General features: G+C 41.3%; 2 protein-coding genes across 6 annotated transcripts; both read right to left on the bottom strand.

The window, feature by feature from the left end:
• Positions 1–532: 532 nt before the first annotated feature.
• Positions 533–6,262, bottom strand: fam167ab (family with sequence similarity 167 member Ab). 4 transcript variants are annotated; one of them, XM_030721787.1, is made up of 4 exons: positions 6,101–6,262; positions 3,983–4,066; positions 3,496–3,874; positions 533–1,405 (listed from the first exon to the last, which is right to left on the bottom strand). In XM_030721787.1, exons 3-4 carry the CDS (start codon positions 3,868–3,870, stop codon positions 1,142–1,144), a joined length of 639 nt encoding a protein of 212 aa, XP_030577647.1. In that variant the 5' UTR covers positions 3,871–3,874; positions 3,983–4,066; positions 6,101–6,262; the 3' UTR covers positions 533–1,141. The 4 variants fall into 4 exon arrangements, with proteins under 4 accessions (XP_030577647.1, XP_030577645.1, XP_030577648.1 ...); XM_030721785.1 differs by having other exon boundaries at positions 3,496–4,066; XM_030721788.1 differs by lacking the exon at positions 6,101–6,262 and adding an exon at positions 4,359–4,493 and having other exon boundaries at positions 3,496–4,066.
• A 1,517-nt stretch (positions 6,263–7,779) lies between these two features.
• Positions 7,780–13,616, bottom strand: lca5 (lebercilin LCA5). 2 transcript variants are annotated; one of them, XM_030720860.1, is made up of 9 exons: positions 13,450–13,616; positions 11,336–11,745; positions 10,933–11,174; positions 10,432–10,737; positions 10,015–10,152; positions 9,811–9,907; positions 9,517–9,653; positions 9,261–9,423; positions 7,780–9,151 (listed from the first exon to the last, which is right to left on the bottom strand). In XM_030720860.1, exons 2-9 carry the CDS (start codon positions 11,718–11,720, stop codon positions 8,271–8,273), a joined length of 2,349 nt encoding a protein of 782 aa, XP_030576720.1. In that variant the 5' UTR covers positions 11,721–11,745; positions 13,450–13,616; the 3' UTR covers positions 7,780–8,270. The 2 variants fall into 2 exon arrangements, with proteins under 2 accessions (XP_030576720.1, XP_030576719.1); XM_030720859.1 differs by having other exon boundaries at positions 13,332–13,616.
• Positions 13,617–15,192: the final 1,576 nt, after the last annotated feature.

Below are 15,192 nucleotides of genomic sequence, written 5' to 3' on the forward strand. Positions count from 1 at the left end.
CACAGTCAGGCCTTATTTCCTTCCTTCCTTCTTTCAACTGTTTTTTTTTTTTTAAGTAAGGCTTGACATGAGTAGGTTTGTAGCAGAACATGGAGTTCTGATACTTTCTTGAGTCAAGAATCAAACCCCTCAGACACCTCACACTGCTGCTTAAATAAAGGCATCAGTGATGTAAACAGCATCCTACCTCCATCTGGTTCACTAGGTTTTGAAGATGGGTCTTACAAGAAAATATAAGATGCTACTGGTGAGATTTTCTTGTGAAGGCAGCACATTAGATGGTGAAAGAATAATGCACTCAGTGCATCCATCTCTTGATGAATTACATCTTTCCAGCACATTGTTCAATGGGACAAAAGAGTATTGAGCTAATCTCAGCTGTAGTAGACACAGTGGTCTTTTTCATAAATTCAGAGGTAATCTGTTCTACTAGTGCTACTGCTGTAGACAAATTAAGGTAAGGCACATGAAGAAATGAAATCTCTGATATTGTGTTTGTAGTATATCAGAACCATAAGAAAAAAGCAGCCAATGAAAACAAAGCATGTTTCTGTTTCAGACACACAAGAGCAACTGACATGGTTACTATAAGAGCAAAGGGCAAAGCTCCAGTCAGGTGTGCAAGACTAAGCTCAGAAATGAGTGCAATTTGACAATCATTATAAAGAATAAGCAATTACATCCATGATATTCTACAAACAAAAGCTGCTCACTCCACATAACCACTTGCTAAATCAAAAAAAAAAAGGCAGCGGCCATAGAGTGCACAATCTGAATAATATTAAGGCATCTTTTTGAAAACAAAACAAACAAAAAAAAAAAAACATTCGGGGTAAGTTACAGGATAGAAACAAAATTATTGTCTGCTGAAAATGTCCTCCAGAGATCTGAATTAAATAAAACCATTTTAAATATCAGATCTGTGCGTGATAAATCTTGTCCTATGGATAGAAATCATGAAAGTCCAAGAAAGCAGATGATACTACTTAATGTAATCAGTACTGATATGGTTTTAAAAGACAGAAACATGCCTGAGGCTGCTTTACATTAGTTCAAAAACTGCAAAGTTTGTATTAAAAGAATGTTTTGTATTCAGGGTTTATTTATTTAATTATTTTTGCCTGAAGCGCTATCATAACCACTAGCACAGCGAGAATCGGCGTGAGTTAATGTTCATCTTGGTCACTCCGATAAGTCTCAGTGGGGCAGAAAGGCCGAGGCCCGGGGTGACCGGGCATTCGCACAGCAGGTCTGAGAGCTCGTCCCGTTCCTCGAGGCCGAAGGTCGCATCGTTGAGCATTCGGCGATGCAGATGGCACGCCTGCTCAATCTTCAGCTTGTTGATGTCACTCCGAACCCGCATGAGCTGCCTCGCAAGCTGCTGGTCCTGCAGGCGCATATCTGTCTGCAGAAGAGAAGGCAACAGTGAAGGGAGGGAAGGGGGGGTTGTTACTTTTAAACTAAGCTGAACGGGCAGGTCAAAGTGGCATTTTCCTAAAGATTAAAAGCTAAAACTAACCTATTCTAAACTTAACTATTCTTCTCATTTATATGACGGATGACTCAATTAGAACAACATACAGTATCATATGTAGTCCATATGTCAGGACTGACCAGAGGTGCTTCTGTGAGGTCCCTTTTGTCAAAAGAAAGCTCACGGTGGGATACCGTGATACTCTTCTTTGGTCCACTGTTTGTGTCCAAACTTCTGCACAGAGATCACAATCATCTCTCTTGTTTGAAGCCACATACTGTGGGTCTGCCTTTTATCAGTGCCTCTTTGTGTGCGCAGTCCAAGCATATGAACCATGGCTGAATGTGCAGAGTAATTGAGCAGAGTAAAAATGATTACAGTGGCAGAAATTGCATGCAACAAGCGCCAGAATCTATTGCCTGGGTCACAATCAATCTCGCTCACCAATAAGAATGAATGGGACTCTTCTGCCCTGTAATTAAACATCGCGTGTATTGTTAAACTCTAATTAGCTAAGAAGCCTGAATTTTCTACTTGAACTTCAAGTGTAGAACAATAGCTCCTGAACTATGCAACCAAAAACAAACATATAAGAGAGAATAAATAAACAAAAATGTAAAAAACAAATACTGCATTTAGGGCCATAATTTGTGAGACAAAGACATTTTTTGCAGTTTTGCATTTGTGCACCACCACTGTGGATTTTAAATCAAACAGTCAAAGTGTGATGTAAGTGCAGACTTTCATGTTTAATTCAAGGGGTTTTTACAAACATTTTGCATTAATTTTTTTTGGAATTACATTTTTATACACAGTTCCTCATTTTCAGAGACTGAAAATTAAGTGGCCAGTTGACTGACTGACAAGCAGTATCATGATCAGGTGAGGCCTGTTCCCTTGTTATTCCAGGATAAAATGAAGCAAACATAACATCTGAAGCTGATTCAAAGTGTTACATTTCTATTTTTTATTTTATTACAATGAAAAGCTATAAAATAGAAATGTAACACTTTGAATCTGAAGCTGATTCAAAGTGTTACATTTCTATTTTATAGCTTTTCATTGTAATTTTAAATATGAAATGTCAGACCAAGTGATTAGGATGAAAAAAATGAACCTATCAGAGAGACAACAAAATCCTTAAGAGTGGCCAAATCAACAACTTGGTCCATTCTTAAAAAGAATAAATGCATTGACCTGCTCAGCTACACCAAACAAACTGAAAGACCACAAAAAACAACTGAAGTGCATGATGAGAGAATTATCCATGGTAAAGAAAAACAACATGTAACCCAGTCAAGAACACTCTTGAGGAGGTAGGCGTATCATTGTCAAAGTCTACAATCAAAAGATGCCTTTAAGACTGGAAATGCAGAGGATTTGCAACAAGTTGCAAACCACTGGTAACACTCAAAAAACAAGAAAGCCAAACATGATGGAGGCGATGTTATGGCATGAGCATGTAGGATTGCCAGTGGAACTGGAACACTATTGTTTACTGATGATGTGCCTGCTGATAGAAGTAGCAGGATGATATCTGAAGTGCACAGGGCTGTGCTTTCTGCTCAGATTCATACAAAGGCTGCAAATGGATAATGATCACAAGTTTCTTAAGGCAAAGAAATGGGATATTCTTCAATGGGCAAGTCAGTCACCTGATCTCAACCCGACAGAGCAGCTTTTCAGTTACTGAAGACAAAACTGAAAGCAGAGAGCGCCTCAAACAAGCAGCTACTGAAGGCGGCTGCAGTAAAGGCCTGGCAGAGCATCTCAAGGGAGGAAACACAGCATTTGTGATGTATGATGTCCACGGCTTCAGGCAGACACTGACTGCAAAGGATTTTCATCCAAGTATTAAAAAAACAACCTTGTATTTAAAATGATGCTAATTTTTTTCCAATTAATTTTTGTAATGTGTTAGTACAAAAAACATGCTGCTAACCGATTACACTGTAACTCAGAGTATTACTAAAAATGTCTTAGAAATTAGCAAAAAATGAAGAATTTAAAAAGTGCCTCACCAGTTCTCTTCTGAGCCACGTGAGAGCTTCGTCAATGCTTTCAAATCCCTGCAGTCCACCTGAAGGCAACTTGCACTGAATCACATCTGAGTCCGCTACACTCACAGTCGCCTTGGGCCTAACTGCTTTCCCTTTGGGCTCAACTGTGATTGGTTCTTCCCCATTTTCTGAGTCTCCCAAGTCATCTGCTTCTAGTCGGGCTTGCCACTCCAGGTAGGAGGGCCTCCTGGTCTCCAGTCTTAGTTTCTCTGTCAAGGCCTTCAAAGACATCAGATGATCATCTGTATGCAAATCTACATCTTCCCCACAGTCTGCTTCCTCCCGGCCATTTGCCCTGTTAACCACAATCTGTGGAGCTGAGTGTGCATTCATCATTAATCTGTTAAATAAAAAAAAACAAACAAATAAAATTGAAATAAAACACTATCTGGCCTCTTTCATTGTTGTAAATGACCGCAGTCATTCATTTTGTCCACCCAGCATTCACTTTTCTGCCCTTTATATCCTTCAGGAGATCCAGTCTTTAGTTTTAAGTGGAATCAGGCGTTTCAAATGCAGAATATCTTTAGATCTGTAGAAGGAAAAAGGACACAGGTTATGAACCATTTGCTGCCAGTGACAGGACAAAAGTACCAACAGAGAGAAAAGCTTCCCCTCAGTTTGGCCTCAATAAGATTAAAGTCTAGAAAGCCCTTCATTGCATTTCTATAAACAGGATTTAGCTGAAGCATGTGGCCTCTCTAATATCAAAAATAAGGCAACGGTACACAGAGGCAAAACACCTCCTGGATTTTCATTTAACAGAAACAAACTGTTTCCATAGCAACAACAGAGGTGCTATAAATGAATCAGCAATTTTCAACCTCTTGTCCACAGTGCTTATTGCCTTAATAAACCTGAAGTCACAGTGGACGTGGACAGGCTTCTTCAAACCTTCTCTACACCTGTAGAGTCGGGATGCAAGACCAACAAAAACTACTCAGGAAATAAAGTCACCAATGTAACCCAGCCTTTCAAATGATGCAGCACATGCACACATACTGGTACAAGGGGCAACAGGCAGCAGAAGCAGTCTTTGTGCTCAGCGTCCTATCGAGTCTATAAGCACTCAATGAGCAGTTAGTGCGCAGTTATTCCATAATAGCAGCAGACCAGCAGTGAAGTCCCTGCTCCTGTATATAGTCAGCTTGGCTGTTTTGCAGTGGAAAATTGACCTCTAACTGTGGAGCTGACTTGGATGCTGTCTTTATTATCCACAGGAATCAGTGTATCGCTGCAGACCGCACTGTTTACAGAGGGCATTAAAGCTGGAGGCAGGCATTTTTAAATACTTTGTAAAGACTGTGCATTTGCAGCGAGGAACTGTTTAGATTGTGAATAGGAATTGCTGAGCTAGAAGATTTACAAGGATGTAGAAAAAAGTGTGTCTATATTATATAACGAGCAGTGATCACAATTATAATGAAATAATGGGTTTTTAAAAAACCCCAAACCCTTCTTTACTGGCAGGTCTGGTGAAGCCAGACACTTTTGAATAGGCCAGCAGGAAATCTGCTTCTCAAGGAAGCCAATTTTTACATCCTGAATATCAAATTCAGCCAGGGCATCCAAAAACACTGTCAAATGTTGGGGTGGTGGGGGTGGGGGTACCATCTGTCCCTATTATCCAAATGTCCTAAGTGAATCACCACACATCACCCATACATTCCTCTGGTTTCAAACTCCAGTTGCCACACTAATAAAATAGATTTTGTGGTGTTGGACTACTATGAGATGCCAAAACCTGGTCTGGCTGAGCAGCTTAGGAAGTCTGGCGCTCCTATCTGGAACATGAGGTCATGTCTACATAAGAAACACAACCACAGAGTAACTAAATAAGGCTTTAGTGTACAGCTCTCCAATGTATAATATAACCTGCCCGAGTCATTTACACGGTTTTCAGTTTCAGCATTGCTACTGTGCATATGAGAATACCAGAATACCAGCATAATCGAAAGAAATTAAGTTCACGTTAGCAGTGTAAACACTACTGCAAGCTTATTGATTCCCCTCCCCCCAAACCACCCTGTTGTGGCAACAGAAGCCTAATAAAACAGTGTGTAGATCAAAGTGAACTAATCTTTACATTATTAAACAATTATGAATATAAACAAAACCCCAGATTAGATATCAATGCATATTTTTGTTCTGATTGGATTTAGAAAAGCCATCAACTTGATTAAAACACAAATTTGAAGGGAGATACAGAATCTCATCAAACATAATTACACCATCTTAAAAAAAAGAAGATAAAACAGGGCTTGTTATTGTAGTACTTTTTTTAAAAATGAGAAATTAACCCACTTAACGTTCTCTCAGCATAAAGTTAACTACTGTGTCTCTCACTGGTTTCATCTGAGGGGAACAAGCAGCTTATGTAAACGAGCGAAATTTTAGGAAGCATCAATTTTACTTCTTTTAATCCCGGTGCGCATCTTGCACGGTGCTTTATTTTGCATGTGATTCATTTCAGCCCTTTCCTGCTTTTCTGGCAGCGTGCTGCAAGGTGACACCCTAAGGGGATCACCTGAAAACTCGGCTCCTACGTAGGCTATGACTCGTTTACCTTGCGGGAATCTCCCAGCGGCGGTCCAACTTGCCATGCTTTGAATCCTGGCAGCCACACCGGTGCAGACCATCGCCGCCAGCCTCTCTCTGGTAAGCTCCCCTCTACCGCTCTGCGGCGCACTTACTTTTGAGCAGGGAGCAACCGGAGGAGGGGCGGGAATGTTGCGTCAGGCTGTGGTTGCTTGGAGACGTCCAAGGAATCTGACTTCCCGCTGGATGAATATTACTGCAAGTGCGCCACAGTCTGATAACCAGGAGACAGCGCCACTGTTGTACAAACCTTTTTTCATTTAACAAAATAAGCTACGACAAACTTTTTTTTTTTTTTTTTTTAAACGATACAAACTGATAATAATCACAAAATGTAACTGGTTACACATTTCATATCGAATAAGCTTTATGGAATAAATACAAAGTGTTTCACAAGTAAATAGAAATATTAACTTTAGACAGACTGAGGGTGCCAGCTTTGTGCCACATTTAGAAAGTGCGGTGTGAATGTAGTCTAAGTTTTTAAGAACTCAATATATAATAAATAAATAAATAAATATTAAAGGGGCATCACGGTGGTTAGCACTACTGCCTCACAGCTAGAATGACATCTAGAAGGCCTGGGTTCGATTCCACCTTGGCCCAGGCCACTCGCTATGTGGAGCTTGCATGTTCCCCCTGTGTCTGTGTGAGTTTCCTCCCACACTCCAAAGACATGCAGTTACTGGGGTTAGGTTAATTGGTCACTCTAAACTGCCCATAGGTGAAAGTGGTTGTCTGTTTCTCTCTGTACCCTGCCTCTCTTCCCATGTTAGCTGGGATAGGCTCCAGCCCCCCTGCAACCCTGAACAGGATAAGCAAAAGAGGATGGATGGATGGATAAATATTAAAGTAGAGCATTTTGTCTCTTCACTTCAATATAGCCTTGAGGTTGTTTGTTATAGAGCTGACTGCCTTTGGAAAGCAAAGTGCTCCCATCACAAGACATATAGTGCAGGAAACAAAGAGAGAAGGACCTGGAAACATGCTGCTGTTGTAACATTGAGTGTTATAGGGCATGGACCACACTGGTATTGGTGGGGTTCATACAGAACATTATATGCACAACCTTTCATTGATTACTGAACGTAATTCATGTATAGGGGATTCATTTTTTCTTTTTCACCAGTGAAACCAGTGACAAGATGCCCATGGTCAGATGTATGGTCAGGAGACGGTGGCACTGACTTATATATACTTAGAATGATCATACTACTGATAGGTTTTAAGACTGCATAAAAAATTTTACCATATAGTAATGGTCAGTCATTCCACAAGCAATCGACAGAAGGAGTGATTGTTGTGTCATTTAGGGGGTCAAAACTCCAAAATACCTGCAAAAGAATTAAAGGGGGGTGGGCAACATTTTTTTGGCACCACTGCACAACAAATCCATTATGGCCTTCAAGCATATTTTAATTCAAGTGCTCTAAAAAGTAGCTAGACTTCTGCACCTCCTCCGGGCTCTGCTTTAGGCTTTAAAAATGAATCCAGTCCATGATTGAAAAATCTGTCCAGTGATCAGGTCTGCTGGGCTGTGTAAAAGCAGAGGACTTTCACCTGATATAGTAGGGCTTGAATCCAGTGTGAAGCCATGTGATGGGAAGGGTTTTGATAGGAGAAGGGGGAACTGTAGGAGGAGAGTTGTCAAGTTTCAAACTCTGTTTTTTCCTTCCTCTCTTTTTCATATTTCTGCCTACTGTGGTTTTAAATTCAGATTCTCAGAAAATGTATGATCACAAACTATGTGACAAAGGCAGAAAATCAAAATGATACAAAACCTGGCAAAGCACTAAAGTACGAAACTGGAATAGGAGGGTGAGTCATACTCTGCCAAAAACACTACTCTTCAAATTTCATAAGTGCAATAAATGAAAACCACTGTCTAGAGAGTCAGATGTTCCTTGTGATCAAACATTAACCATTTGTCCATCTTAGGGTAAAGAAAATAGACTGATGGATGAAACATAAACATTTCCTGAAAGTTTCTTCTCTTTAATGTTTGGTTGTTTTGATTATCTTGTACTTTTAATGGCTGGTTGTTAATCTTCTTCTATTTCAGAAATAACTTCATTGTGCTGTAACTACCCAATTTGATGGCCTGCCATGACCCAGAGCACTTTTAATCTAAATTCACTTCATAGCGCGAGTTCCTCGATGTCATCTTCAAAAGAGGTGACGGCACGGACGGCAGGTCTGCTCTCTGCAACATGCAGAGTGTTAAAGGAGGCTGCTGGAGGAGTAGAAGACCCTGAGTTAAAGCTGAGCAGTCCCTCTCTTCTTGAACGCACTCCATTGGTTGTCGGAGGACTATTAAGGAGCTCCGGTTTATTGGAGGTACTCACACCATCATGGCCACCAAATAGCTGCTGCATGAGGCTTGACTTTTTGTCCTTTCTCTGAGCTTTTTGTGTGTCCTTGTCTTTCTCTGTGTCCACCCCTCTGATATTAAACACCCCTATTCCTTCTAACGCAGATTCCCTGTCGTCTTTGGGTGGAGGTGGCGGAAAGCCAGAGGAGCCTCGGGAAGTTGAATGTACAAATGAAGGTGCATAGCCTCCAAATGCCAAGTCGTCGCTGGAGATTTGAGACCGAAGCGCTCTTCTCCCTATTCCTGCTGTAACCGCTACACCCTCTATCCCCGGTCTCTTCCTTCCACCTTCTCTGCTCCCTCCACGCAAACCATCTGGTTCTTCTGGTTCAGTGAGGCTGAAAATTTGCTCAGGAGGGCGTGGAGATGAGCGTTCTCTGATACCCTTATTGGACTCAGAAGGACTTGATGCAAACAAGAAATCCTGGGCTCTCTGGTTCTGATTGTCTATTTCCTGCATCTTCGCTAGCAGCTGCTCTTTTTTGCGTCGTGCTTCCTCTGCTGCTTGTTGATTGGCCAGGGCTTCCTGATTCCATCTCTCCACCTCTCCCTGGACATGACCATGCTTCTTGTAGTTATCGTCCCCATTCCGGTTTAACAGGGAACTCATCCTTTTTTGGTGTTCTTCATCCTTTTCTTTCTCTGAGCCTGTTGACATAGTGTGTCTCAGATTTAAGTACAAGTAATATTGCTTTCCCACGCTTTTTGTAAGTGATGTATATACTCTATAACTACTGTTTACTAATCCTTGGCTTACCATCTCTTAATATCTTTGCTTTTTCTTCAAGCACACTCAGTTCTTGATCCAGTTGCTGTTTCACCTCTTTCTCTTCCTTCACCACCTCCTTCTCCTGGTCTCTTTCTCGCCCCTTTGGTTCCCAGTTTTGAGTCCTGTCTTCTACCTCTGCTCTGGTAAGCTCCTGATGACACAAATGGGTACAACATGTGAATGACAAGAATGGGTGGTACAAGATGTGGACAAAATTAGTACAAGGAAAGTGTAGACACTTCACCTTAAGTGATAAGTATTCATCAGGTGGCTGCTCGCTGTACTCATTGGCATCTGTGATAGCAGGGGGAGGCGTGGGGAAATCCAGACTTGGCATCCTGTCATCAGTCTGTACTGCCTTGGTGCTGCTCCTGCTGGGAACTATATGTGGAAAAAGTAGAGTCACTTTTGTTAAACACGTTCCTAACCATCCCTTTACTCAAAGCACAATCATTATGACCAGTCCTCATAACATATTTAATAGTGTGGACTACAACAACAGCTAAGGAAGTTGCGGCAAAAAAAATAAAATTATTACCTTTTTGCTTTGCGCCACTTTCAGCATCTTTTTTTTGTGAGGGTTTCACCATGCGGTTGGCATAAATGTTCTTAGCATCGAGTTCTCTCTCCTTCTCCTGAAAATGAGAAAGAATAAACACACACACAATTAGCAATCTGTTTTTATGCTCTGTTCCACTTTTGATTCCAGTGGGTATTTTAAGTTTATTTTGTGTACATGTACCTTGAGTTTATTGGTCAGTCGTTCAAGCTCCTCGTGGAGAGTCCTGATCTCTTCCTGGGCACTGAGCGTCTTCTTCTTCTCTGCGACCAGCTGCCTCTGAAAACTGCTACTGCTCAGCTCCATGCTACGCTCCACCTCCTTCAAACACAAACACTCACTGAAAGCTGCTGACTGAGAAAAGGGAACCCTAAACTCCCTAAACTTACAATTTTATTTTTTTTCACTGACAAGATATTCACACTTATGAACTGCAAGTAACTGTATAACACTCATTCGACTCATTGATATATGCAGTATGCAGGGTTATCGAAAACAACTTTAATAAGGTTCATTTTAGGGCAAATTCTATTAAATCTGACAGCACTCAGGACCTCCTCAATTTAAAGTTGTACTATTGTTTTTTTTCACTGATTTTACCTTAAGCTTGCGTTCTGCTTCTTGGGCCCGTGACTTCTCTTCCTCTAGCCTGCAGCTTAGCTCCTCTCTAGCTCCTAAATCCTGCTGGTCGACCAGCTTCTTCAGCCGTGAAATGGTAGACTGACTCCTTTGCAACCGCTCCTGTGTGTCCTTCAGCTGTCGCTCAGCTGTCCGTTCCCGTTCTTGGGTGCGCCTGAGACGTTCGCGCAGCACGTGGATCTCGTTGGAGTGCCGGGACAGTAGCTGGGAGATCTCGCTTTCTGTGTCATCATAACGCTGCAGGGCTTTCTCTTGGCGTACCTGAAGCTGGAGCATGGAGATAGTTGTTTTGAGGATGGTGAAGAAAAAAGGGAAGTTTAATGTTTAGGATTGTGTGACTGAGTTTCATGCAAACTTGTATGTTTATTCTATTGATAATTATTTGAATACAAACATGACTAAAATCCATTAAATTATTAAAGAATTCCCTTGCTTTAATAACCTAAAATTTAACAGGCCTACCTGTCTGAGAATTCGATTTTCTTTCTGCAGTTCATCAGTGCGCTGCTGTAGCTCAGCAAGAGCATTGCGCAATTCATTGATTTTTAGAAGGCGGGCTGAAAGCATCCGCTTGGTCACCAGGTCCAGGTCTTTAGGTGGCGTGGACTCCTTGCTTTGAGAACGCACTCCCCTGCGATATTGCTGGGCCAGGGGTTGGCCACCTGGTCGCTGTGGGTGTGACACACCACGGCGCCCCACACCACCTGAAAAACAGTGAAAGACACATCATATAAAACCATGAAAGGATTTTTTTTTTTTCCTAGCTCAATCAGAAAGTCAAAATGTGCTCTGCACTGACATCACCTAAACATCATTCATTCATCAGTTTAACCCCACTCAGCCACTTCTGAGTTTCTTTACATACCCGTCTTGTAGAGAGGGCTGCCAGAGATTTTCTTTGCTCGCACCCCTCTACGTGGGGTGGGAGAAGGAGTCCGGGACTGGGAGTATGGTGAGATCGAACGCTCTGAAGGAGACTCATTCTCATAATCCTCAGAATAAAATGACCCACCACTTTTCCTTCCCTCTCCTTCTGATATCTGGTCCCGATCCGGATCCGAATGCCAAGTTCTGGTTACGGATCTACCACCAGAGTCGCCTTTTCCATCCTCACTTTGGATCTTGTCCCAAATGTTTTTTTTGTGTTTCTGGACAGATGAAGTCCGAGAATCTTTCTTTGTGCTATGGTGGGACTGGCGGCTTAAATCCCGGCTGTCTTCATACGGGTCAGTTACTTTTTCAGATTCCATGATGTCACTTTAAGACATCCTGAATCTAGAAAATAAGAACAGGTTGCGATTTATCAACACGTTACCTATACACAATGTAGTGAAATGACCTCTAAATTTATGATGTGCAACCAAGAAAAATATTCTTAAAGTTAAAAGAAACTAAGTCAACTGATTTCTCTCAGGTGTTCAGTGTTATGTATCTTGGTCACTAAGCAACAGCATGCATGAGACAGAATTTTCCATGAGACTAAATCAAGCATATCACTCGTCCACACACTTCTACAGAAAAAAAAAGCTACACTGCCCCCATCTGCCCTTGTGACTTATTAAAGAGCCACATTATTTCTGAATGCAACACAGTGCACATGTCACAGTGCCTAACAGTTTTTAAAAAAATAATGAAACAACAATAGCCTTATTTACATTTGCATTAAGCAGATATGTTTCACATATCATTTTTTTTTTTTTAGAATAAGAATTTGCTAAATGTTATGAACAGAAATATATTTTCCTTGCTGTCTGTTGAGATCAAACATCCTTAATTAGTTTGAAGAATTCACAATTCCAAACTATTGCAGCGGAGGAAGAAGACTAATTATTCAAGGGACATAAAGGCCATGCAGTCATTTGGTCCTTTTTATAACCCCTGACGATAACAGGATCACCGGCATCTATGGCAACACAAAACAACATCACCATAAATGGAAAATCACTGTAGGTAAAGATGGCAGAAAGGTTTGAGTCATTCTTTTCATACTATTCGCCTAAATTACATCATAATCTAGCCTAAAATTATGCCTATACCACTACTACTACTACTACTGCTAATAACGTTTTACAAGGGCAACAAAATAAACCATACAAGTCATTAAATTATCATAGGGATTCTTAAAGAAAATAAAAATTTAAAGCAAAGTAAACCTCGAGCAAAATTTAGGGAAGCTCACCCATCGAAGTGTGCTTTAGGATGGCTCACGACAAAAGTGTGTAACTGTGAAGGTCACCGAATCGAATTAATCGAATTCCAATCAGCTTTGTCATTTTCATCATCACATCTTCTGCCGCAGGAGGAATCTGGAGGAAGTGCCAGCTCATGAATGGCTTTTCCTCCAGATTCCAGAGTTAAATCTCCTCTCAGTATACAGTGAAGACGTATAAGGATGCTCTGGCTTACAGCAGCGGCACTGCCCTGCTTTTTATGACACCAGCTGATGGGATTAATGTAGACCGTGTGCTGCTGGCAGGTAGTGTGTTGTTGACAGACTGCCTGTCAAGTAAAAGAAACCAAATGTATGACTTGCAGTTTAGCACATAACTCACTGGGTCCTCTGCTAGTTTATGTATCTTGTACATTATCAATTATGTGCATACAAAAGGCAAAAGAGATTTTAAGAGGCGCTTCGGGGACATAATATCAGTGTCTGCAAAGATAACGGTGCCGCTGGGTGGATGACAGATGGCTATAGCCACCTAAAATTAGCATAGCAACACGAAGCCACCATCATCATCAACAGGTGGAGTGTGTTGTAGCTGTAGCTCTCGGAGTCTGTTGGCACAAATCTGTCTTTTAACTAACTTAAAACAGTGTGTAAATGTTGTTCGGTTTCCGCCTAAATGTGTAACACTTACCCGCGTTTTGTTTTGATTCGATCGGATATTGTAAGCTAAAGAGCTCCTAGCAAGCTAGCTTGAACTTTAGCTAACTTAGCTGCCGTTAGATATTAAAAAATGGCTATGGGTTATACACCTGTTTTGAAAATAAACTGTCACGGCTGTCCTTTTATCATCAATAACAACAACAACAAAAAAAGCAGCAATTTTAAAGTAGTCCTTCTCGTCAGTGGTATAGCATTTCTTTCCGTCCACGTCTAGGCGTTTGCTTCAGAGTAGCTGCTGACGCCGTACCATGGCAACCGCAGCACTCCCTGCAATGCCACCCTACCACCAGAGTGGCGCTGTTGTACGTGTTGCGATCATACAAATTGCTATCCGATAAAAATACGATATTAGGTAAATAACGATGTGGCAATGCGTTTACTTAATTAATAAATAAGATAATTATTAAATATATAGAATTAAAAGCAGTTACTGAAGGTTTTATTACATATACTGCACAATATTTATAATGTACAAGATATTTAGGATTAAAGCATTGCAAGACAAAATCAACACAAGACACAAAATATGCCCTCTTCTACCAACGGAGGCTAATAAATAAATAAACACTGTCTAGATTATTTTTAATATGTATTTGCAGCTACTTTTCTATGAAAATCAAAGTATATAAATGGCCTTAAAAATAGGTGATCCATAAATGGATTGAGCTGCCTCTAAACCAGTAAACTGTTGTGCAGTGGCAAACAACCTTAGTGTTCAAAGCAATCACAATATGCATTAAAGTATGCACTCATCTGTCTTCACACGCATATGAACTTGAGCGAAATCCCATTCTTAATTCATAGAGATTCATATGATGTCGGCCCACCCTTTGCAGTTATAACAGCTTCAGCTCTTCTGAGAAGGCTTTCCACAAGGTTTAGGAGTGTTGATGGGAATTTTTAACCATTTTTCTGTGAGGTCAGAAACTGATTTTGGATGAGAAGGTCTGGCTCACAGTCTCCTCTCTAATTTATTCCAAAGGTGTTCTTTTGAGTTGAGGTCAAGACTCTGCGGGCCAGTCAAGTTATTCCACACCAAACTCGCTCATCCATGTAGTTTCTTGGAGCACAGTCGTGTTGGAACAGCCATCTCCACATTGTTCCTACAAAGTTGGGAGTGTGAAACTGTCCTAAATGTCTTGCTATGATGAAACATTAAGAGTTCCTTTCATTGGAACTATGGAACCTGGCAACCGCTAAACCCAGACTCATTCATCGGATTGCCAGTGTGATTCGTCACTCCAGAGAACATGTCTAAACTGCTCTAGGGTCCAGTGGCGGCGTGCTTTACAACACTGCATCCAACGTTTTGCATTGTGCTTGCTGATGTACAGTACACTAAGGCTTGGATGCAGCTGCTCGGCCAGGTCTGATTGATTCTGCAGCAAGTTGGCGACTTCGTCGCTGACTTGTCGTCGTTCCCAACCGGTCCCACTTTGTTATAATAGCACTAACGGTTAACTATTTAATAGTGAGAAAATTTCACATCTGGACTTGTTGCACAGGTGGCATCCTATCACGGTACCACGCTGGACTTTACTGAGCTTCTGAGAGCGACCCATTCTTTCACAAATGTTCGTAGAACAATCTGCATACTGTAACGTCTGGGTTGTGTTCGGTGGTGAAGAGGAGGCGGCGGGCAGCCAAAAAAAACGCACAAGCACACTGGCACTGAGAATTTCAGTATTGCCCTTTTAATAAATGTAATCTTCAAACCTTATGAAGCCCGGTTGAACGGCTGCTACATAAACACACATGAAAACGAGCAGTGTTCATACAACCTATGACGGTACAAAAAAATAAGGAAAAGGAAAAGGTCCGCCTCAAGCCAA

The sequence above is a fragment of the Archocentrus centrarchus genome, chromosome 24 (genome assembly GCF_007364275.1).
Source record: "Archocentrus centrarchus isolate MPI-CPG fArcCen1 chromosome 24, fArcCen1, whole genome shotgun sequence".
Taxonomy (NCBI): domain Eukaryota; kingdom Metazoa; phylum Chordata; class Actinopteri; order Cichliformes; family Cichlidae; genus Archocentrus; species Archocentrus centrarchus.